The sequence below is a fragment of the Biomphalaria glabrata genome, chromosome 1, assembly GCF_947242115.1.
Source record: "Biomphalaria glabrata chromosome 1, xgBioGlab47.1, whole genome shotgun sequence".
NCBI classification, from domain to species: Eukaryota; Metazoa; Mollusca; class Gastropoda; family Planorbidae; genus Biomphalaria; species Biomphalaria glabrata.
Window position 1 is genome coordinate 59,676,742 of NC_074711.1, and position 24,988 is coordinate 59,701,729.

The 24,988-nt window shown below is 36.5% G+C and overlaps 1 protein-coding gene across 1 annotated transcript; it reads right to left on the reverse strand.

The window, feature by feature from the left end:
* Positions 1 to 4,764: 4,764 nt before the first annotated feature.
* On the reverse strand, positions 4,765 to 5,539 carry LOC129925311 (uncharacterized). Its single transcript, XM_056024969.1, has 2 exons — positions 5,404 to 5,539; positions 4,765 to 5,348 (listed from the first exon to the last, which is right to left on the reverse strand). The coding sequence occupies exons 1-2, from the start codon at positions 5,537 to 5,539 to the stop codon at positions 4,765 to 4,767; spliced, it is 720 nt and encodes a 239-aa protein (XP_055880944.1).
* Positions 5,540 to 24,988: the final 19,449 nt, after the last annotated feature.

The following is a 24,988-nucleotide window of genomic DNA, read 5'->3' on the forward strand; positions in this document are numbered from 1 at the left end:
TTATTAAAGAGGTATTTTTTACCTTCAAACCCCACTGAAGAGGGGTTTAAACTCAAAACTGAGTCAAAACCCATTTAGCTACGCTCATAACATTTTAAGTGCGTAATTAGCTTTTTTTTTATATTAAAGAAGGGGTTTATCGTAAATTTTAGACGGGGTTTTAAAATCAAAATCTTCCTTAACTGTGCTCTTGGAATTAGGGGATTTTCTTTTGCATTTTTTTTTTGTTTTGTTTTATAGAAGAGGGGGAGTTAACTGCAAAAACCCCAGGTAGGGGGTTTAAAACTCAAAACCCCTGGTAGGGGGTTTTAAACTCAAAACCCCTAGTAGGGGTTTTTAAACTCGAACCGCTCTGGTAGGGGTTTTAAACTCGAACCCCCCTGGTAGGGGTTTTTAAACTCAAAACCCCTTTCGTTGTGCTAGGGCAAGTGATGGTTTAGTATTAAAATCTCACCTAAAATAAACAAAATCAAAGCAAAAAATCAGTCACTAAATTCCGACTCCCCCCCCCCCAGGGGGGGGGATTTCATTTCGGGGGGGGTTTGAACCCCAAGAACCCCCCCCTGGCTACGCCCATGGATCATACACACAATAACACAGTATAGACTGGTCACGATTCACAGACTACGATAATGCGAACACGATTACAAATACTAGCACGATTACAAGCAAGGGTAACACACAAGTTCATTTAACGATCACTCCACCTGACTTGTCAAGTTCTTTAAGTTGGTGGTGTATGGTGCAGTTTGCAGAGAGCCTGGATAGTTAGATTCGTAACAACTGGTGTCAGAAGTGGGATCGGATCGGAATCGGATTGGATCGGATCTACTATGGCTCGTCTGAAACTGCTGTACGAACTTGAAGTTATAGAACTGAGGCGAGAACTGCGTGAACGAGGGCTGAAGAATGGCGGAAAGAAGGAAACCTTACAAGCACGCCTCCGAGAAGACATTGTGGAAGAAAGGGAAGATCCGGACACATATCTGTTTGAAATTAAACCAACTTTAGGAGAGCTCTTGCACAAACAGCTAGATGACTGGAAGGAAGAGTTGCGGGCTATGAATACGACATGGATGAAGTCCAACGAAGAGACCTGTACCAAGCTTGAAAAGATGTATATTTCGGTGAAGGAAATCACGAGCCCCGTGGTGAAGACGATGGACGTGTTGGAAGAAACCCCGTACGACCAAGGAGAAATGAAAGATAAAGGAGCTGCGCCATCGTTAAACAATGAACAAAGCTTTGAAGAAATATGCAGTGACAACGGCAATGCTGATGAATGTGGTGCTGCCTGTCAATCCGAAAACAGGGAGTACAGACCTGTGGAGCCGAAAGAGACAGATGAAGAGACAATGGAAGCTGCACATAGTTCGAACGAATCTTGTGCTGACGCTTTACCTGATATAAGCATCTTAAACAGCAAAACAGATCAAGAGAACGCTGATTCTGCCTACAAGCCTGTTGCTGAGGGACGTTTACATGATGAAAGCTACCAGCGAGGCTTGGACCCTACAGACGTTCGTCCAGATGCTAAGCTCAGCGAGAGAAGCCTTGGTGGTGATAATGAGGACCCATTGAAACCTGACGAAGCCGTTGAGAGACATATGCAAGCCGAGAGATACCAGCCAGGTCCGAACCTAACAGACGTTGGTCCAGCTGCCAAGACTGGAGAGGAAAGTCCTGATGGTGGTAAAGAGAATCCAAGGCAGTCTGACGTTGACATTGATGGACATTTGAGAGACGAAAGTCATCGACAAGGTCTGAAACCAACAAGTGATGGGCCCGATACTGAGACGAGAGAGAGAGGTCCTGATGGTGGTGAGGAAAGCCGAATGGAGCCTGAAGCCGAAGACGAGGGACCTTTGCACGAGGAGTGTTGCCAACCTGCCCCACGAGCATGCCCTCCAGACAAGGCTGAAGATGATGACATGTTCCACAATTCCCTGTCCTGTGGATTTGAAGCCCATAACAGTCCTTCTTCGCAAAGCCCTATGAAGCCACCTCTTTTGCCAACAATCTTGGTAATCCCTGCCCTTACATCCTATACCTCTCCATGTGTCGAGTGGCTGCCCTCAGTACCAAACGACAAGAGAGCGATGCAACTACAACGTCACTGCAACAAGAGGACGATCAACTGGAGGAAAAGAAGAAGGCGGCGTTTGCTTAGTCCAACGGGCAGGGTGATGCTACCAAGAAATAACTGCAGCCACATGAAGACCAACTGGCGGAGAAGAAGAAGAAGAAGGCTACTTTTGTTGAGTGCAACATGGATGACGATGCGACAACGACGTCGATGCAACCAGATGAAGGCTAACTGGAGGAGAAGAAGAAACGTTTTCTGAATTCAACGTGGATGGCGATGAAAGCACGACGGCGAGGCAAACAGGTGAAGGCCAACTGGAGGAGAAGAAGGAAGCTGACTGCAACATGGATGGCTCCATCAAGCTCAAGAGGCAAGCCAACTGCCACCGATCGACCCCCACCTACAGCGATGAAACTTCACAGCCAATGCCATGATGTTGATTCTGTCCGGAACGGACAGATCTAAGGAGGGGCAGTGTTATAAACTTGGGGGTGGCACAGAGAGGGTAGTGGTGTGAGTGTAGTCAGCCGACGCAAATCGCCCCAGGCCAGCGCTAGACGAGCGGTCAACCGTGACGAGTTACGACTGTCAGCCGAGACGAGTGTCAACACGGCGGTTCGGGAAGGATCGACGGCGGTCCGGGAAGGATCGACGTCGTGAACAGAGCTCAGGAGCGTCACGAGAGTTGTAGTCATCTGACCACCTAGAAACGTCAAGCGGCGTTCTGTCCGGTTTTAGAAGGCCAGTAGGGACCCTATATAAGAGCGGAGGTGACGCAGTCAAGACGGGTTCAGAAAGCGGGTTTACGACAGGAGTTCAGAGCACGGTCGACTACAGCACAGTTCAACGGTGTGGTTCTGTACGGAACATTGCGACGGTTCAGTGCGGAGTACTGTCAAGTACAGTTGAGACGAACGGCGTCTTGATCTTGGTCTGTGATCGAGTCCGACACAACGAGCCCAAGTGTGTGAAGTCAGTCCTGAACTGTTGAACCCAGTGCAAGCCCGGAACGAGACGGAGAGGCCAGTGCAAGACTTGATACGGCGGAACGGTGTTATCGGAGAGATATTTGTTATCGCAGAGCTATTTGTACTGTTCTACGTGCTGCCAATTGTACAGTATTGGCTGTTATTTATGGACATTAAACCTTTACGTTATTTTGGAGCCCTGACTTGTCAAGTTCTTTAAGTTGGTGGTGTATGGTGCAGTTTGCAGAGAGCCTGGATAGTGAGATTCGTAACAATATATATATATATATATATATATATATATATATATTAATATATATATATATATATACTAGACATATGTTACCCGCGACCCGCGGGTCTTTATTTGCGCATTACTGTTGATATAGTCACTGAGAGTGTTTTGTAAACAATTAAACGAAATAATAATGTACTAAGTAAAGCGAATGTGTCAATGTAAAAATAGTGTGAATGAAGCTATGAAATCAAATTAAAACTTTTGCTTTTAGGCCTACATATATTTGATTAAAATTTGAGATGAATGAATATAGGCCTATCTCAACACTGCTACGCAACTTTAGCGAATAGTGAACGAATGTATTAAAAATGCTTTAGAAAAACAAATTTGAATGTTAAATTGATTAAAATATCAAATAAATGGACAATAATTAGTATGTTTATGTGTTAAAGCACAAAACTATCTTTGCGAAAAGAAGTTTTATCCTAGACCTAGGAATAGACTCAGTAGAGAGATGTGTTAATGTGTAACCAATTGGTATTGTCTAATGAAAGAATGTTCGCCAGGAAATCTGTAGTCACAGATATCAGGAACTAATTTATGTAAAAAAAGCTTTTGAAACACAAAATTGAAGGTTAATTTTATTTTATAATAAATCAATGGATCTTCTTTTGTACTTTCATCTGCGCAAAATGTATTTTTCTTAAAATTAGATCTAGGTCTAAATCCTTTCGATCTTTTCTATGTCAACATTGTAAACAAAGCCTAGATCCATAAATACTGCTATAACTCTAGGTTAGGCACTCAACGAATAGGCATGCAACTCAACACAGTGTAACAGGAAATAAATACAGGTGTTTATTCACTAGGACAAACACATAGCATCCTTCAGCTTCCTCAGAGTCTTTCTGCTAATTTACCAGTCCTTTAGACAGCAACCCGAATGTGGACCAACGACAGCCTTCCCCGCTTCGCTCCAGGTCCCTTCTACAACCTTCAGGCAGCACCAAAAGCTGGCTTCTTAGTTTCCAAACATTCAGACTCTTCACAATCCCTGATGCAATGTTATTATCTCTCTCCTAGTGTCTTCCTGTTTACGTTCACTAGTGCGCTAGTGCGCACCTCAAGCACTGGTGCAGGGCAGGGTTACAACAATACTATAGCTTGAATAGAGCCGGAGAACATTTTTTTTGAGGGTCTTAAGTTTGTTTTAGGGCTACAATACATACACTGCGGTCTAAGTTAGTACCCAAGGAACATTCTTGCCTAGTTTTATCAAGATTGGTCAAGCGGTTTTGATGTCTATAAGTAACATACATACATACACCTCACATTCTACTTTATAATATATATATATATAATTAGATAGATAGATAGATAAAGAAAGAGAAAAAGAGAAAGCTGTATAAAAACATATGTTTGTTAGTGTTTTCAGTGTACATTACATTGATTGTTTTACTACTACTAGTGTTTCATTTGTTTTCGGGAATTTCATAAAGGAACCTAGTTATCCAATCCTCATTATTAAGATAGTAGGAATGGTCTGTTGCATACCATCTTTGTTTATCAAATAAAAAAAGACAATTGTAATCTCTTGATTTTCTATCAGATTGGATAAAAAAGTTATCCACTTTTTTTTTGCTATGTTCAAACATCCAGGTTCCTTCAGTTTCTTCATCATTGCCACCGACAAGGATCAAACGAATACCTCTAGATTTTCGGACGAAACCTTTAATGAACGAAAATTCGTCTCCATCATCAATTTCTGCCAGATAGCCCCCGTACAGAATACAGGTAGCCATACTTGCTGCCATGTTAGCGATCCGCTCATATTGCGATAAATAATAACGCTTGCCGTTATAAACATCAGAAATTTTAAAATAAGAGTGTTTTGATACATTAATTCTTGATTTCAAAGTTTCAAATTCTTGAATAGTACTATTCAGCAAAACATTGGTATTAAGTAAAGCATTTTTCAGCGTATCGACGTCTGATTGCATCGAGACAGATTCTTTTTTTTTTCGCTTCAAGTTTTTCAACAGAAAGTAGCATATTTCTTAGCGCACTTTCGCTGAAACCAGTGACATCAATTGTTTTTTTATCGGTAACACTATAGTCGTCCTCTCCAACTGCCTCACACGTGTACTCACCAGCTACTTCACTGAGTGGATAATACCACTTCAAACTTAAGAAAGATTTAATGCCAGTATTAAGATAGCCTTGTCCAACAGCTTTGTCAGTAAGCATGATTAATTTATTGTTAGATTTGTCAATAGATGCCAATCTGACTTGTGTGTTTTCTTTACCAGAGGGTGTCTGAATTAGGCTGATTTTAGCCAATTTATACGATTCATCAGATTGAGTTTCCCAGGTGCAGTTAATCGTTAAAGTTTTGGTTTCACCAGATTGCACAAAATAGGTGTTTGCGACTAAAGAAAGATCTGAAAATAAATAATAGTACATATGTAGAATTAAAATCATGAGCGTAAAATCTGGTCAAGAATGTAATTAGAGAAAGTAAAACAAAATTGTTGGAAAGAGTTTTAAGTTTTTATTTCTAATAGAGTAATTATAGTTTAGATTTTAGAGCACAATTGTTTAGAGCATAATATGAAGGTTATTTTTATTAACTAATGAAATGAATGACTATATTTTATATTTTCATGTGTCAATGTAAAACCTGTGTAAAACCTATTTTTGGGGGGATTCGAATAAAAAAACGCATATTTTGAGGTTTCTACAGCTCATTATCCTGCTAAATCTCTATTAAAATGTTTTAGGTCAAACATCAAATCAGTTATTCACTGCGCCTTACTAACGAAGCACAGAATCTGATAGAAAACAGAAACTTTAATTTTACTTTAGTGTATTATAGGAGCGTACTAATTCCCTTTTGGCTACACTCATGGAACTTAGTGATTGGAGCATTATTTTTCTTTTTATTAGAAGGGGGTTTAGATTAACCCCTCCCTTGGCTCTTGGAATTTGTTCATGTATTTTTTTGAAAGGGTCTGTAACCTACATTCATGGAATTTAAAGACTATAATTTTCATTAGTTTTTATTAATAGGGTGTTTTAAACTCTACTAGATGTTTTATTAAAAATGTTATATTTTAACGTTAAAATTATACTCAAAACCATTGTTTGTTTGTTTGTTTTACATGTTTCGGATGTTCCTTCAGAGTTGAAGATAATTACTTCCTAGTCCAAACCTCCCTAAGGACGACGGGGGATGGGAGTGGGCAGGGTTTGAACCCGGGACCATCGATAAATCTGAACGACAGTCCAACGCGCAAACCGCATGACCAGGCAGCCATCCCTTTGTAGGAGGCTTGTAATCTCTAACCAATTATTATTATAGCTTTTATATATTATTATTATAGCTTTTATATAGCGCTACTTTCATGCTTATAACATGCTCAGAGCGATATGGTCCTGTCTCATTTGTGGACCAGTGGGGGGAGGGGTATCTAGGAGAAAGTTTCCCATGCTACCTTTAGGCGCTCAGTAAACACAACTCTGCCCGAGTCGGGTGTCGAACCTCGAGCCCCCTCCATAGGAAGCCAAGCCAAGCCAAGTTCAAGCATTCTCGACCACGCCTCCCATTTGCTACGCTCATAGATTACGGACTGTATTTTGCTTTAGTTTTATTTTGAAGATGTTTTTTTTTTAACTCAAAACTCTCTGGATGTGGGGTTTTAAACGTAAAATCGTCTGGTTATATGGGGGTTTAACTCTAAAGAAAACTTTTCTTCTCCATAGTAGCCAAAAGGAATATATGATATAGATTTACATAATGTAGCAGTCTTAAAACTTGATTTTTACTTGAACTAGAAAGAATATCAGGAACTATGAACTACAAACTATCAACAACAACAAAATGATACAAAAAAGAAGAGACGTGCTTGTGTCGAAAGTGTTAGCGATACAGATGTATTGTTCGACTAACGACTTGTTATCACAGAATACAAAGATTTATTGATGCTATTATTAGTGTATTGTTAATATTCATATGCATTCAATGAACTGATGGATATGAAGATTTAATTAAATCCTAAGTATCATTTACAAAGACCGAATCTAGAATCAAGAGATTAGAAACAGGATTAATGCATCAATTGGACTCCACGTGACCTGCTAACCACAGTTAAAAAAACAACTCTATGGCCACATCACAAGGTCCTCAGGGCTCGCAAAGACCTTCCTTCAAGGAACAGTACAAGGAAGAAGAAGAAGAGGAAGTCTGAGAAAGCGATGGAAAGACAACATCAAAGAATTGACATGCCTGTCAGTGAATGAAAAGGTATCAAATGCCAAGGACAGACAGGAATAGAGAAAGTTGGTGCACAGATCTTGTGTGGTGCCCCAACGGTCCAACAGATAAAGGGAATAGAAGAAGGTGAAGGCGAAGTTAAATGTGAACCTGTGGCCTAACAGATGTTATTGAATGATGATCTAATTGATGTGATATTTCGTAAAGGATTATTGTCTTATTTAAATTCTCAATAAATAAAACCTTTCCCTTTAGTAAAGTATTTCGTTTATATAGTATGACTCTGTAGTTCACGTCTATAGTATCAAACACTGCTTATTAATTGTTGTTTTAAATTGAGTTCCACTTGTATGCATTACTAAAAAAAAAATTTCTTTTAAAAAAATGTAAACATTTTATTTTTTTTGTAAATATCAGTGGTCTGTGGGACAGAGATGACTCAACTCCCATTTAGAAAAGAAAAAAGTAGACTTTGCATCAGAACTTTGAAAGGTCTAAAATATCAAGATGCCGTATTTCCCATATCTTTGTTTTTTATTTTACGAGATCTAAACGGGACGGATGGACGGACAAACAGACAGACAGAACACACAAAACTAATATCGTCTATTCCCCTTTCGTGGGCCGCTAAGAATACAGGTTAAAACTATTTTTTTTTTGCCTAAACGAAAATCCCCTCAAATACGAAGACATTTTTTTTTCATATTTAGATTTTAGATCTTCAGATAATACCAGCACCTGTTAAGTACCCAATAGTATTGACTGAGACATAATTTGAATCATTACGGAATTTCAACAAAATTCACCAATTTCTTTAAGCTGTTGTTCGATGTCTCATCATGCCAAGTACTACACAATGGTAGGTGGCCAACCATTGTCAAGTAAAAACAGGAGTAAACTGAGATGAATGGTTTCGCCCTTGATATTTGTGTTGGTGATTGATTGATTGATTGACGGACCGCTAGACAATAATAGAGGACAATAATAATACACGGAGAGTCACTAAATCAAATATAAAAAAACTCCACAGACTTTTGTTAACAAATGCCTACGCCGGATATTAGGAATTAGGTGGCCGGAAAAGATAACTACTGTCAATTAGTGGGAGAGAACTAGACAAAAGCCCATAGCCCATGATTTCAAAAAGCCAAAGTGGAACTGCACAGGTCACACCCTAAGAAAACCAGCTACCAATGTTGCAATGCAGACACTTGATTGGAATCCGACAAGAAAGAGGAAAGTGGGCTGGACCATTACATTTGGAAGATGCATATATATATGTAGTGGAGTGGATACCTTTTCAGGAAACACCGGCCACCCCGATATCCACGTGACCCTTCCCCCTGGATAGCACCTTGTGTCCGCGCATAAAGAGGCAGACCAACGTGGGCACTGTCCATTCGACCGGCATTTCTTATCGCTGTAATGTCCGTATGTTACTGGACCTAAGTCGTCTCCACTCCCTTTTGTGCTTGGTTCTACACCAGGGGTGGGCAACCTTTTTGTATCGAGGGCCGCATTAACAAAATTTTGGGAATGGGGGGCCGCATATATATATATATATATATATATATATGTGTGCGTGTGTGTATACTTACAACTTAGAAAAATATGCTAGTTAACTGTATAATGTCTTTTAATTCATATTTATACTGTATTATACATTCACTTCTCCTTTTTTCACATTCCAAATTGAGGAATTACTAGAGTTAGCAATTTCTGAAACCAATTTAACGATTTTTTTAAAATTTGCTATTGTCTTTTCATATTACAACATTTCTCCACAAATGTACAGTTGTACTTAATGTGAGGAATTTAACTATTTACACTCGTGCGTAATGTTCCTGAATTGTGGAACTAGCTTTCTAGTTGTTATACTTATGACTGCTGTCAAATTATAATCATTCACCATCGACCTGTGATTACACTTGTTTATTTTCCACAAGAAAAATACTTGTTCACATATGTATGTGTACCAAAATAATGTTAAAACTTAGCTGCAAAGTTTTTTTTTAAGTGTGGAAATACAGCTTCTGGCACCCATTAAGCTACCGTGGAAGTACTGACTTAAACTTCTCTTACAGGTTATAATTTGCATGGCGTTATGTTCTCTGGAGCTGAATCAGCTTCTGCACTAAATGGTGAGCTGATGGTATTGAAAACTGGTTCTTGACGTCTTAAAATTTGCCTTCATAAATTTCATAATTAAGGAATCCAAATAAGTCTGGTAATATTAACCATTTCACTAGAAATATTTTCACCTTTCAACAAAGGAAAATTACAAAATCTATTTTCCCCTGCTGGCCTGGAGAAATTGGAAAGCCTTGTTTGAAAAGATTTAACTTGCATTACTTAAGCAAGCAGCCCATTGCAATAGCTACCATGAAAAACATAAAATGTCTTCCACTCTTCATTAGAAATATTAGTTTCAAAGTCACAGTCAATATCCTTCTTAGAATATGGACATTTCTTCTTTGAGAATTTATATTCTTCTCATTACCTTGCCCTTGCTAAGCCAGCGGATGCATCGGAATATTTAGTTTATATATCTACAAGTACTTTTCTATACTGCCTGTGGTTATGACCGTAAGTCTGATGTTTTTATTGAGGAATTCCAGTTTCCATAATAGCAAGAGAATTCATGCAGCTTTGTGCAAACTTTTCTGTTTAGAGTTTATGGTTGGGATATTCTTTAAAAAAAAAAGTTTTTTCTCAGTCAAAGATCGAGCTTTATCAGTTGTTACACTTGCCATCTTGTTCCAATCATACCCAACACTCAACACAGTTCTTCAAAGCATTGAAGAAATACTGGCCTGAGATTGTGTCTTTGACTTTATATAATGAGAGAGTTTCGATAATTTGTAGGGAAATTTAGAATTATTTTTAATAGATTAGCATTTTTATATGTATATACTGTAGGTATTCGCGGGCCGCATAAAACACTTCAGCGGACCGCATGTGGCCCGCGGGTCGTAATTTGCCCACCCCTGTTCTACACCATGTGTTCACGTATGGCTGCAGGTAATCACATTTTACTTATTCATATTGTAGATTGTAATTTTAATTAGTAGTTTATATAGAATATCACTACCGCGGTTTTTGTTCATGTTGGACTATTCTTATTTTTAGAAGCCAGCATGTAGATGAATTCATTTATTGAAATGCGTACCTGTAGTATTCTATATATAATGTTAACTGTAGATCTTGTAAATGTATTTTTACAACAAGTGTTTAGATACTAGCTTTTAAGAAACATTGTATTTGTGAGTGTATAGATTTGTTCTATTTAATTGTTATAGTTTTTTGTAAGGGAAGTAAAGAGCGAAACTCTTCAAACAATGTATATTAGTTTTATGTAGAACAACTAGTTGATTTATTTTTAGAGAACTATATTTTCATTTATTTTTATAATGTTTTTGCTGTTCCATATCTCTCTTGTGTTTGTAAAAGAGATGATTGGTTCACACCATAAGATTTTCTTTTAGTTTTTCGTTAGATCTAGTATTTAGGCCTATTAATTATGTTTAGTTTATGTTCATTTGTAATTGTGTTTTATGTTTGCCTTTGGCAGGTCTTTAGTGTATAATAAAGTTTGGAATCGTCCTACGAGTTGCCTTCGTCATTTAGAATTTAGTTGTCTTCTGTGACAAACCCACCACATATATATATATATATCCTCCTTCGTGGTCGAAGATAAGCACATTACTCATTTCCCATGGACTCGAAGATGACTGTAAAATCTGAGCCTTGCTATGAAAAGCCGACCGCATGCGTGCCCTGGGTGGGTTAGGTCAGTTGCAGATTGGCCTGAATCTTCTCTCAGCTTTTTGTTGGCAGATGTCAGTTATCAGTGAAGGATACTGGGATGACATGGGAGCAGATGAAAAAAGCTGCTCAGAACCGAGTTTGGAGGAGAGGGGTGGTTGCGGTCCTAAGCAACCCTGGGAGCTTACAGGATTAAGTAAAGGCCAAGTCATTAAGCACACTACTTCTTAGTAAACAGAAAAATGTCCATTTCAAATCTTGCGGTCTATAGGGCAGATAATGTTTAGATCATCTTTGTTCATTGACCCACTATTACCGAGGATGTCATGTGGCCAGCACAACAGCCAACTAATGCCATGTACCCATTAGAGCTGGGTGGACTCAGAGGCGCCCCAAAGATCGCAAAAAATAAAATCCCAAGTCTACACCAGGATTCGAACCCAGAACGCTCTGGTTCAGAATCCCAGCGCTTTGCCACTCAGCCACCGTATTTCCCTATTTCATTTTAAAAGTTAGATATGTTTTTGTATTCGAATGTAACAAACAAAACAAGAATAAACTGTTTCCAACAGAAGTACTTAAAAAAAAACATACGCCCGTTAAGATCATTGCAAGGCATCTCATTCAGTGACATCCAACATAAGACCAACATAAGACCAAATAAAAACTCTTCATTGTTCTATAATTCCTATAAAAGAAAGAGAAAAAAAATGTTAAAGGTAAAACTGATGTTCCATTTAATACTTTTATAAGTTTAATGTATTTGCATAGGATTCTATAAACCAATGTGATTAACACAACTCATTTAATTTAATTTTTATTTTATTTTTTGAAATATTCTGATATAGCAGTAAATTTATTCAACTTATGATACGCAGAAAATAAAAATTAAAAAAAATGACCTTAATTTTTTTTGCCACAACCATATGATGTCGTTTAAAAAGTCTGCAAATAAAAGGAAATTTGTATATTAACATTAATAGATAGCATGCATATGTAACTTCTGTGACCATTACTGTTTTTCGTGCCTTATTTTGTGATGAGCTAATGTTTATGATAGTGTTTACAATACAATTCTTGTTTTTCTTTAGCGTACAATGGCATTAACAAAATCGCTTACCAAAAAAATGTAAAATGACTAAAAACAAACCCACTGAAAAACTTCTATAATTTTTTTTTATTTTTTTTTATGAACTCCTTAAAAACAAAAACTTATTCCCACTACAGCACTACTTGACGTATATTCTTACAAAACCACTGAAATAATAACACTGCACAACGTCATCGAAATACAACATACTGATAGAACTGAACAACTGAACTTTTCTGTCTTCTTAACTTCAACTTAACTTGCACTAAGAGTTGACTTCAAAGATACAAAGTACTCACATTTATTTACAACTTATGGACCCGAAACAACTCAACCTTTTTTTCAAAAATGTATTTCTAGTATCCTAGAAACTTCTATTCTAAATATTTGGCTATTTAGTTATGATCTTCTAGAAACTTCTATTCTAAATATTTGGCTATTTAGTTATGATCTTCTAGAAACTTCTATTCTAAATATTTGGCTATTTAGTTATGCTTCTAGAGACGGATGTTTGCGACTTTTTGTTTTCCTGACCTCTTTCTCTGATACGTCAATATCATTAAAACGTGCTTACTCCTGCGACATTTTGGACCTGACCCCCATTTCTCGAAATAAATAGAGGTCACAGTATCGATACGTGACAACGTCAATGTAAGAAATGTATTTAATAAAGTCACACTACGGATTTCTGAACTCAGAGCTGATGGGCTGCTGTGAAGGACATGGTGAAGAAAACAAAAATTCTGAAATATTTAGATGTGGTGACTCACTGTTAGCGGCGGATCATGGTCAGATATAAATCGTGTAAAAAGTGAGATTATTTTTAAATCTTATCAACTCACTCTGTCTGTCTAGTACACATTTTGCACACGTTATTTCACCTACACCACAATGCTTGGAACAAGTTGAACATTTACACAATTATTCATTGTCCCTGACAACACAAAAACAAATTTACAAATTATTTTATCAAGGAAAGGTAAAATAATTAATTTTGTTTTATGTGCAGACCATTCTATCTAATGGGATATAAGCTTTTTATACAAATTTAGATTTCAATTTAAAATGTGAAATTAACAAAAGCTAACGATAAGACCCTTAATATTCTTAAACATTTGTCTATCTCAATATTCAATTTTCACTCAAGCAACTTTGAACAAAACTTAACTCATTCTGTCTGTCAATCTGGTACATGTTTTATAGTTATTTAAGTAATAGTACAGAGAAGAAATACGGGAGGACTTTCCAGGTGTGCTCGTTATTTAGCTTCGAACATAACACGAAAATCTTTGGATACGAGCCATCAGAAAGTCCTTGGATACGAGTCATCAGAAAGTCTTTGGATACGAGCCATCAGAAAGTCTTTGGATACGAGCCATCAGAAAGTCTTTGGATACGAGCCATCAGAAAGTCCTTGGATACGAGCCATCAGAAAGTCTTTGGATACGAGCCATCAGAAAGTCTTTGGATACGAGCCATCAGAAAGTCTTTGGATACGAGCCATCAGAAAGTCCTTGGATACGAGCCATCAGAAAGTCTTTGGATACGAGCCATCAGAAAGTCTTTGGATACGAGCCATCAGAAAGTCCTTGGATACGAGCCATCAGAAAGTCTTTGGATACGAGCCATCAGAAAGTCTTTGGAGACGAGCCATCAGAAAGTCTTTGGATACTAACCATCAGAAATTCTTACAGTAAGAGTTATCAAGAATTCTTTGGATAGGAGACATTGGAATACTTTTGATACAAGCCATCAAAAAATCTTTGAATACGAACCACTAGAAAGTCTTTGGATAGCGATGTATCAAATAAAAAATGATTAAATACCTTTAAAGAATGAACAGTGTAGAAAGGCCAATCGAAAGGAAGATATCATGTGTCTGAATTTCAAAGAGTCTTCGATATTTCATAGACGAAAAAAAAAGAAAACTCAGAAATACAAAACAGTTTACTATAATTTTTATGGTCAAGTGCTAATCAATCCAACACTTAACAAAGAATACATTAGGCTTGGTGTGTACTACACATTATAACAAATGAAATAAGGATTCCATATGTTTTTGATTCTTAAGTTTTACAATAGAGACGGCGGGGAAGGATAGAGAGAAACAGAGGTAGACAGAACGAAACATCCATCAGCATGTCTCTACAACAACATGTTGAGAGACAGACATTTGTCCCTCCAACTGTAACTTAAGCATCACCTAATTCCAATGACATTATAGACAGTTGTTATTCCTACTGTAACCTAAGCATCAACTAATTATAATGACATTTGTCCCTCCAACTGTAACCTAAGCATCACCTAATTCCAATGACATTATAGACATTTGTTCTACCAACTGTAACATAGGCATCACCTAATTCCAATGACATTAAAGACATTTGTCCCTCCAACTGTAACCTAAGCATCACCTAATTCCAATGACATTATAGACATTTGTTCTACCAACTGTAACATAGGCATCAACTAATTCCAATGACATTATAGACATTTGTTCTTCCAACTGTAACCTAAGCATCACCTAACTCAGATGACATTATAGACATCTGTCCCTCCAAGTGTAACCTATGCATCACCTAATCCCAATGCCATTATAAACATTTGTTCTTCCTACTGTAACCTTAGCATTACCTAATTCCAATGACATTATAAACATCTGTCCCTCCAACTGTAACCTAAGCATCACCTAATTCCAATGACATTATAAACATTTGTTCTTCCAACTGTAACCTAAGCATCACCTCATTCCAATGACATTATAGACATTTGTCACTCCAACTGAAACCTAAGCATCACCAAATTCCAATGACATTATAGACATTTGTCCTTACAACTGTAACCTAAGCATCACCTAATTCCAATGACATTATAGACATCTGTCCCTCCAACTGTAACCTAAGCATCACCTAATTCCAATGACATTATAAACATTTGTTCTTCCAACTGTAACCTAAGCATCACCTAATTCCAATGACATTATAGACATCTGTCCCTCCAAGTGTAACATATGCATCACCTAATTCCAATGACATTATAAACATTTGTTCTTCCAACTGTAACCTAAGCATTACCTAATTCCAATAACATTATAGACATTTGATCCTCCAACTTTAACCTAAGCATCACCTAATTCCAATGACATTATAGACATTTGATCCTCCAACTGTAACCTAAACATCACCTAATTCCAATAACATTATAGACATCTGTTCTACCAACTGTAACATAGGCATCACCTAATTCCAATGACATTATAGACATTTGTTCTACCAACTGTAACCTAAACATCACCTAATTCCAATAACATTATAGACATCTGTTCTACCAACTGTAACATAAACATCACCTAATTCCAATGACATTATAGATATCTGTCCCTCCAACTGTAACCTAAGCATCACCTAATTCCAATGACATTATAGATATCTGTCCCTCCAACTGTAACTTAAGCATCAACTAATTCCAATGACATTATAGACATTTGATCCTCCAACTGTAACCTAAACATCACCTAATTCCAATAACATTATAGACATCTGTTCTACCAACTGTAACATAGGCATCACCTAATTCCAATGACATTATAGACATATGTTCTACCAACTGTAACCTAAACATCACCTAATTCCAATAACATTATAGACATCTGTTCTACCAACTGTAACATAAACATCACCTAATTCCAATGACATTATAGATATCTGTCCCTCCAACTGTAACCTAAGCATCACCTAATTCCAATGACATTATAGATATCTGTCCCTCCAACTGTAACCTAAGCATCAACTAATTCCCATGACATTATAAACATTTGTACTTCCTACTGTAACCTAAACATCACCTAATTCCAATAACATTATAGACATCTGTTCTACCAACTGTAACATAGGCATCACCTAATTCCAATGACATAATAGACAGTTGTTCTACCAACTGTAACATAGGCATCACCTAATTTCAATGACATTATAGACATTTGTTCTTCCAACTGTAACAGAGCATCACCTAATTCCAATGACATTATAGATATCTGTCCCACCAACTGTAACATAAACATCACCTAATTCCAATGACATTATAGATATCTGTCCCTCCAACTGTAACCTAAGCATCACCTAATTCCAATAACATTATAGACAGTTGTTCTACCAACTGTAACATAGGCATCACCTAATTTCAATGACATTATAGACATTTGTTCTTCCAACTGTAACAGAGCATCACCTAATTCCAATGACATTATAGACATTTGTCCCTCCAACTGTAACCTAAGCATCACCTAATTCCAATAACATTATAGACATTTGATCCTCCAACTGTAACCTAAACATCACCTAATTCCAATAACATTATAGACATCTGTTCTACCAACTATAACCTAAACATCACCTAATTCCAATAACCTTATAGACAGTTGTTCTACCAACTGTAACATAGGCATCACCTAATTTCAATGACATTATAGACATTTGTTCTTCCAACTGTAACAGAGCATCACCTAATTCCAATGACATTATAGACATTTGTCCCTCCAACTGTAACCTAAGCATCACCTAATTCCAATGACATTATAGACATTTGTTCTACCAACTGTAACATAGGCATCACCTAATTTCAATGACATTATAGACATTTGTCCCTCCAACTGTAACCTAAGCATCACCTAATTCCAATGACATTATAGACATCTGTCCCTCCAAGTGTAACCTAAGCATCACATAATTCCAATGACATTATAAACATTTGTTCTTCCAGCTGTAACCTAAGCATCACCTACTTCCAATGACATTATAGACATCTGTCCCATCCAAGTGTAACCTAAGCATCACCTAATTCCAATGACATTATAGACATTTCTCCCTCCAACTGTAACCTTAGCATCACCTAATTCCAATGACATTATAGACAGTTGTTCTTCCTACTGTAACCTAAGCATCACCTAATTCCAATGACATTATAAACAGTTGTTATTCCAACTGTAACATAAACATCACCTAATTCCAATGACATTATAGATATCTGTCCCTCTAACTGTAACCTAAGCATCACCTAATTCCAATGACATTATAGATATCTGTCCCTCCAACTGTAACCTAAGCATCACCTAATTCCAATGACATTATAAACATTTGTACTTCCTACTGTAACCTAAGCATCACCTAATTCCAATAACATTATAGACATTTGATCCTCCAACTGTAACGTAAACATCACCTAATTCCAATAACATTATAGACATCTGTTCTACCAACTATAACCTAAACATCACCTAATTCCAATAACATTATAGACAGTTGTTCTACCAACTGTAACATAGGCATCACCTAATTTCAATGACATTATAGACATTTGTTCTTCCAACTGTAACAGAGCATCACCTAATTCCAATGACATTATAGACATTTGTCCCTCCAACTGTAACCTAAGCATCACCTAATTCCAATGACATTATAGACATTTGTTCTACCAACTGTAACATAGGCATCACCTAATTTCAATGACATTATAGACATTTGTCCCTCCAACTGTAACCTAAGCATCACCTAATTCCAAAGACATTATAGACATCTGTCCCTCCAAGTGTAACCTAAGCATCACATAATTCCAATGACATTATAAACATTTGTTCTTCCAGCTGTAACCTAAGCATCACCTACTTCCAATGAAATTATAGACATCTGTCCCATCCAAGTGTAACCTAAGCATCACATAATTCCAATGACATTATAAACATTTGTTCTTCCAGCTGTAACCTAAGCATCACCTAATTCCAATGACATTATAGACATTTCTCCCTCCAACTGTAACCTTAGCATCACCTAATTCCAATAACATTATAGACATTTGATCCTCCAACTTTAACCTAAGCATCACCTAATTCCAATGACATTATAGACATTTGTTCTACCAACTCTAGCATAGGCATAACCTAATTCCAATGATATTATGGACATTTGTTCTTCCAACTGTAACCTAAACATCACCTAATTCCAATGACATTATAGATATCTGTCCCTCCAACTGTAAGCTAAGCATCACCTAATTCCAATGACATTATAGATATCTGTCCCTCCAACTGTAACCTAAGCATCACCTAATTCAAATGACATTATAAACATTTGTACTTCCTACTGTAACCTAAGCATCACCTAATTCCAATAACATTATAGACATCTGTTCTACCAACTGTAACCTAAGCATCACCTAATCCAATGTTATTATAGACATTTGTTCTACCAACTGTAACATAGGCATCACCTAATTTCAATGACATTATAGACATTTGTCCCTCCAACTGTAACCTAAGCATCACCTAATTCCAATAACATTATAGACATCTGTCCTTCCAAGTGTAACCTAAGCATCACATAATTTCAATGACATTATAAACATTTGTTCTTCCAACTGTAACCTAAGCATCACCTAATTCCAATGGCATTATAGACATCTTTCCTTCCAAGTGTAACCTAAGCATCACCTAATTCCAATGACATTATAGACATTTCTCCCTCCAACTGTAACCTAAGCATCACCTAATTCCAATGACATTATAGACATTTGATCCTCCAACTTTAACCTAAGCATCACCTAATTCCAATGACATTATAGATATTTGTTCTTCCTACTGTAACCTAAGCATCACCTAATTCATATGACATTATAGATATTTGTTCTTCCTACTGTAACCTAAGCATCACCTAATTCCTATGACATTATAGATATTTGTTCTTCCTACTGTAACCTAAGCATCACCTAATTCCTATGACATTATAGATATTTGTTCTTCCTACTGTAACCTAAGCATCACCTAATTCCTATGACATTATAGATATTTGTTCTTCCAACTGTAACCTAAGCATCACCTAATTCCTATGACATTATAGATATTTGTTCTTCCAACTGTAACCTAAGCATCACCTAATTCCTATGACATTATAGACAGTTGTTCTTCCAACTGTAACCTAAGCATCACCTAATTCCAATGACATTATAGACATCTGTCCCTCCAACTGTAACCTAAGCATCACCTAATTCCTATGACATTATAGATATTTGTTCTTCCTACTGTAACCTAAGCATCACCTAATTCCTATGACATTATAGATATTTGTTCTTCCTACTGTAACCTAAGCATCACCTAATTCCTATGACATTATAGATATTTGTTCTTCCTACTGTAACCTAAGCATCACCTAATTCCTATGACATTATAGATATTTGTTCTTCCTACTGTAACCTAAGCATCACCTAATTCCAATGACATTATAGACAGTTGTTCTTCCAACTGTAACCTAAGCATCACCTAATTCCAATGACATTATAGACAGTTGTTCTTCCTACTGTAACCTAAGCATCACCTAATTCCAATAACATTATAGACAGTTGTTATTCCAACTGTAACCTAAGCATCACCTAATTCCATTGACATTACAGACATTTGTCTCTCCAACTGTATCCTAAGCATCACCTTATTCCAATGACATTATAGACTATTGTTCTTCCAACTGTAACGTAAGCATCACCTAATTCCAATGACATTATAGACATTTGATCCTCCAACTTTAACCTAAGCATCACCTAATTCCAATGACATTATAGATATTTGTTCTTCCAACTGTAACCTAAGCATCACCTATTTCCTATGACATTATAGATATTTGTTCTTCCTACTGTAACCTAAGCATCACCTAATTCCTATGACATCATAGATATTTGTTCTTCCAACTGTAACCTGAGCATCACCTAATTCCTATGACATTATAGATATTTGTTCTTCCTACTGTAACCTAAGCATCACCTAATTCCTATGACATTATAGATATTTGTTCTTCCTACTGGAACCTAAGCATCACCTAATTCCTATGACATTATAGATATTTGTTCTTCCTACTGTAACCTAAGCATCACCTAATTCCTATGACATTATAGATATTTGTTCTTCCTACTGTAACCTAAGCATCACCTAATTCCAATGACATTATAGACAGTTGTTCTTCCAACTGTAACCTAAGCATCACCTAATTCCTATGACATTATAGACAGTTGTTCTTCCAACTGTAACCTAAGCATCACCTAATTTCAATGACATTATAGACATCTGTCCCTCCAACTGTAACCTAAGCATCACCTAATTCCTATGACATTATAGATATTTGTTCTTCCTACTGTAACCTAAGCATCACCTAATTCCTATGACATTATAGATATTTGTTCTTCCTACTGTAACCTAAGCATCACCTAATTCCTATGACATTATAGATATTTGTTCTTCCTACTGTAACCTAAGCATCACCTATATCCTATGACATTATAGATATTTGTTCTTCCTACTGTAACCTAAGCATCACCTAATTCTTATGACATTATAGATATTTGTTCTTCCTACTGTAACCTAAGCATCACCTAATTCCTATGACATTATAGATATTTGTTCTTCCTACTGTAACCTAAGCATCACCTAATTCCTATGACATTATAGATATTTGTTCTTCCTACTGTAACCTAAGCATCACCTAATTCCAATGACATTATAGACAGTTGTTCTTCCAACTGTAACCTAAGCATCACCTAATTCCTATGACATTATAGACATCTGTCCCTCCAAGTGTAACATATGCATCACCTAATTCCAATAACATTATAGACATTTGATCCTCCAACTTTAACCTAAGCATCACCTAATTCCAATGACATTATAGACATTTGTTCTTCCAAGTGTAACCTAAGCATCACCTAATTCCTATGACATTATAGATATTTGTTCTTCCTACTGTAACCTAAGCATCACCTAATTCCAATGACATTATAGACAGTTGTTCTTCCAACTGTAACCTAAGCATCACCTAATTCCTATGACATTATAGACATCTGTCCCTCCAAGTGTAACATATGCATCACCTAATTCCAATAACATTATAGACATTTGATCCTCCAACTTTAACCTAAGCATCACCTAATTCCAATGACATTATAGACATTTGTTCTTCCAACTGTAACCTAAGCATCACCTAACTCCAATGACATTATAGACATCTGTCCCTCCAAGTGTAACCTAAGCATCACCTAATTCCAATGACATTATAGACATTTCTCCCTCCAACTGTAACCTAAGCATCACCTAATTCCAATGACATTATAGACAGTTGTTCTTCCTACTTTAACCTAAGCATCACCTAATTCCAATGACATTATAGACTGTTGTTCTTTCTACTGTAACCTAAGCATCACCTAATTACAATGACATTTTAGACATTTGTCCCTCCAACTGTAACCTAAGCATCACCTAATTCCAATGACAGTATGGTGACCAGTTTCTCTAATAAAAATGTTGATTCCCGTTTCTCTCTGTTGTCTCTTCTGTCAACTTTAATCTAAGATCACTCTCTTCGAAACTACATCCTTTTGAACCTGAATTATCTCTCCTTCCTAGATCATTAATGGGGAAAAAAAACAATAACTATTTTACATACTGTTACAAATACCAGTAATAATTCATTTAACAAAAATGCTCATATCTCGCTTTATGTATTAATTTATTTTGAAATACAGAATGAAATATAATGACATTGTTTTAATGCGTATGTGTTTGTGATATGTATTTAGTGTCAAGAATTACTCACCTTGGCAAGAGAGTTCCTATTGTATTGTTGTATGTAACCTGTGTGATGTGAGAGTGTGTTATTAAAGAGTCTGATGTATCCAACGTCTAGTGTTATCATTGGTTATTGAGTTAAGTGTTCTTTACTATTAGTGTGCCATTATTTAAGGTAAGAAAATAAATGTATATAATTTGTCAAAAACTAAAACTTAAAATGTTCCTGCTTTGCAAAGAAATAACATCTGCACACAAAAGATAGAGATACTACAATGCATCGAACATGACATACCTGTAACAACAGTGGATTTCAAATCTGAACAGCCAAAGCAGCAATAACAGCCAAAACAGCAATAACAGCCAAGAGAGAAAGTTTTGAAACTAATCTATTTTGCATCATTTAGGTTACTGATGTCCGCCTTATATAGTCTGTGGACCACCTTACTTAGTCAGAGTACCAGCAAAATAGACTCATAGTCTATCGTTTAGCCATTTTTTTTTCTTTTAATTACTAGAAGTTTCTAAAATGCTTCACAGATTGCATTTCTTTTGGAGACTTCAGAATAAGTCTTTCTGAACATAATCAATCTTGGGATTTAACTCTTTATGCTACATGACTCTAGAATTGAACAGATAGTAATCAGTTGATGGAAATAATTAGATAATATTTTAAAATCTATTTTCTGTGACTCATTCATTTTAATAACAGTACCAGAGCTACGTTTTATTCTATGGTTCCCTCCCTTATTCCTAGGTGTATACGTTTACTTTACTCTCAAAGCAGAATTCCATTAAGTTTTAATCTGTACTTGTATATTTTACTAATAGTGGTGAGTTGGAGAAAGACAAAAAGACTAATCTTATATGTCTATTGTAAAGGTGGCAGTTATCCTACGCTTTGTAATCAGGAGATAAGTGATAAATTGAAATACTCTACAAACCGTTTTTATAAATCATAGCGCTTACAAAAGAGTTAGTAAACTTGTTGAATTAGATTTGTATTTCTGTCTTAATGTTTGAAAAAAAAAGAATTATAAGTGTTTCTAAAAAAATTAGTTTAACAGACAGAACTACAGAGATGCAGGTAGACAGACTAATTCAAAGAAATCTCGAAACCAGATGTTACTAAACTCTGCATTTGGCTACATACTATAATTCATACAATTGATTTGGTCTACAGTTAAATTGTTGTTTTCTTTTTAACAAAAGATCCAAACATCATTGCTAACCCATGGTCAAGTTGATCGCAGGACAAAATCGAAAGAAAATACTTCTTTCTTAAGCCAAAACATAACATTTTTGTTGGCTGCATTTAAACTTACCATAAAAACTATTTTCTTAGAGCTTAAATAAGATGACAAAGGTTACTTCTCTCTGCGTAGGTGTTGTGTCCACAGGAATGATACCAAGTTTGTATCTAAATTGATTACGAAAACCTTTCCAGTGTTTGAATTTAGCAGCAAAAAAAGATCTTGAATGGTGGCATTGCTAGTGATGTCGTCATCCGGGGTAGTTAACTTAGGATATCAACGCCTATTCAATCATACCTTCAAAGAATAAATTTTTTCAAGAAAATTGATTTTCATAAACAATCTTTTATAATCTTGTTCATAATTTTGTGAAAGGTCCGCACTTGCACTCTTCATGTCAAGCACACTCTGTAAACCATGTTTACGTGACGAGGTATTCTGTACTAGGCTCTAAATATCTTGGGAGCACTTTTCAAGCGATTACAAATGAAATGCTCACTTTCATTTAAAAGTGCACTTTAACATATTTTTTTTCTTTGAGGACAAAATGACAACATGCATATCACATTCGACATATTTTCCTTACATGTCAGACAACCTGCTGCCTTGAAGTCAAATGTACCTACAAATATATTATATCAGTTTATCTAATAGTACCAGGTGACCGAGCCTCGCTTGTTTGATTAATTTGTTGAGGAAATATATTGTTACAAATGACCAGTGACAGGAAGAGGTTAACGTGTGACCCCGACGAGATAACACAGCAGCGGGTGTTCCCTGGAATGTACATGTATAAACAGAGACAGGATGTGACGTGTCCTTACATGTTATTCCAAAAGGAACTAGCAATGTCCAGTGACAGATAGAGGTCACAACTTGTGACCCCAGCAAGATGTCACTGTAGCCGATGTTTTCTGGAATCTACATGTATAAACAAAGACAGGATGTGACGTTTCCTCACGTGTTATTCCAGAAGATACAAGCAGTGTTTGTGCAACTTTGGAGAAGCGATTAGGGACTCAATATAAGCCAGAAAGTTAATGTGAAAGTCAGTCGTATGGAGTCGTGAGTGAGTCGTCGGTACTGTTGTCTACTGTGCGAGACAGTAGAAGAGAGATGTGTACGACTCGATGCAAGTTAACTAGGATAGAGTTAACTGGAGTGGACTACTGTCGTTAAAGTCTATACGACGAACTACAGTGGACTTGAGCCGTTACAGTCGATACAGTCGATGTAAGATGTGTGCGGCTCTGATTCGGTAGACTTGAGTACGACTTGGTTCAGCTTAGGGAGACCTGGAGCGACACTGGGAAGTGTGTCGTTGGTCTGTTCTGTGGAATACGGCTCGATGCAAGTTGAGAAGAGATGAATTGCAACGAAATGAAGAGATGAATTGCAACGAAGTATAGCTAACTGTAAACTGACAGATATTGTACATTCTTCTACGCTACATGTTACAGTGACGAATTGTTAGAGTTAATAGTCATTAAAGTTATATGAAACTGAAAGTTTAGTCGTCAAGTTCTTTACAGTGTTTTTATTTGTGTGCCTACTAATACTTCTAGCCAGAAGATTCAGAAATACGTAACAATATATACATAATACCTGATGTTGTGGTCCTTGACTGAAAAGAGCTTATAAGAGTATTTGAAGAATTGAAATTGAGATAACAATACGGACAAACATCTTTTTTTTTCTAATCTCATAGACCAGTAATGCC

Bases quoted from the DNA above. Each gene is read 5' to 3' on its own strand.
- LOC129925311 (XM_056024969.1), bottom strand. From the start codon at position 5,539: ATGCTTACTGACAAAGCTGTTGGACAAGGCTATCTTAATACTGGCATT. The intron at 5,349-5,403 runs GTGTTACCGATA...AAGTGCGCTAAG, and splicing joins AGTTGGAGAGGACGACTATA to AAATATGCTACTTTCTGTTG.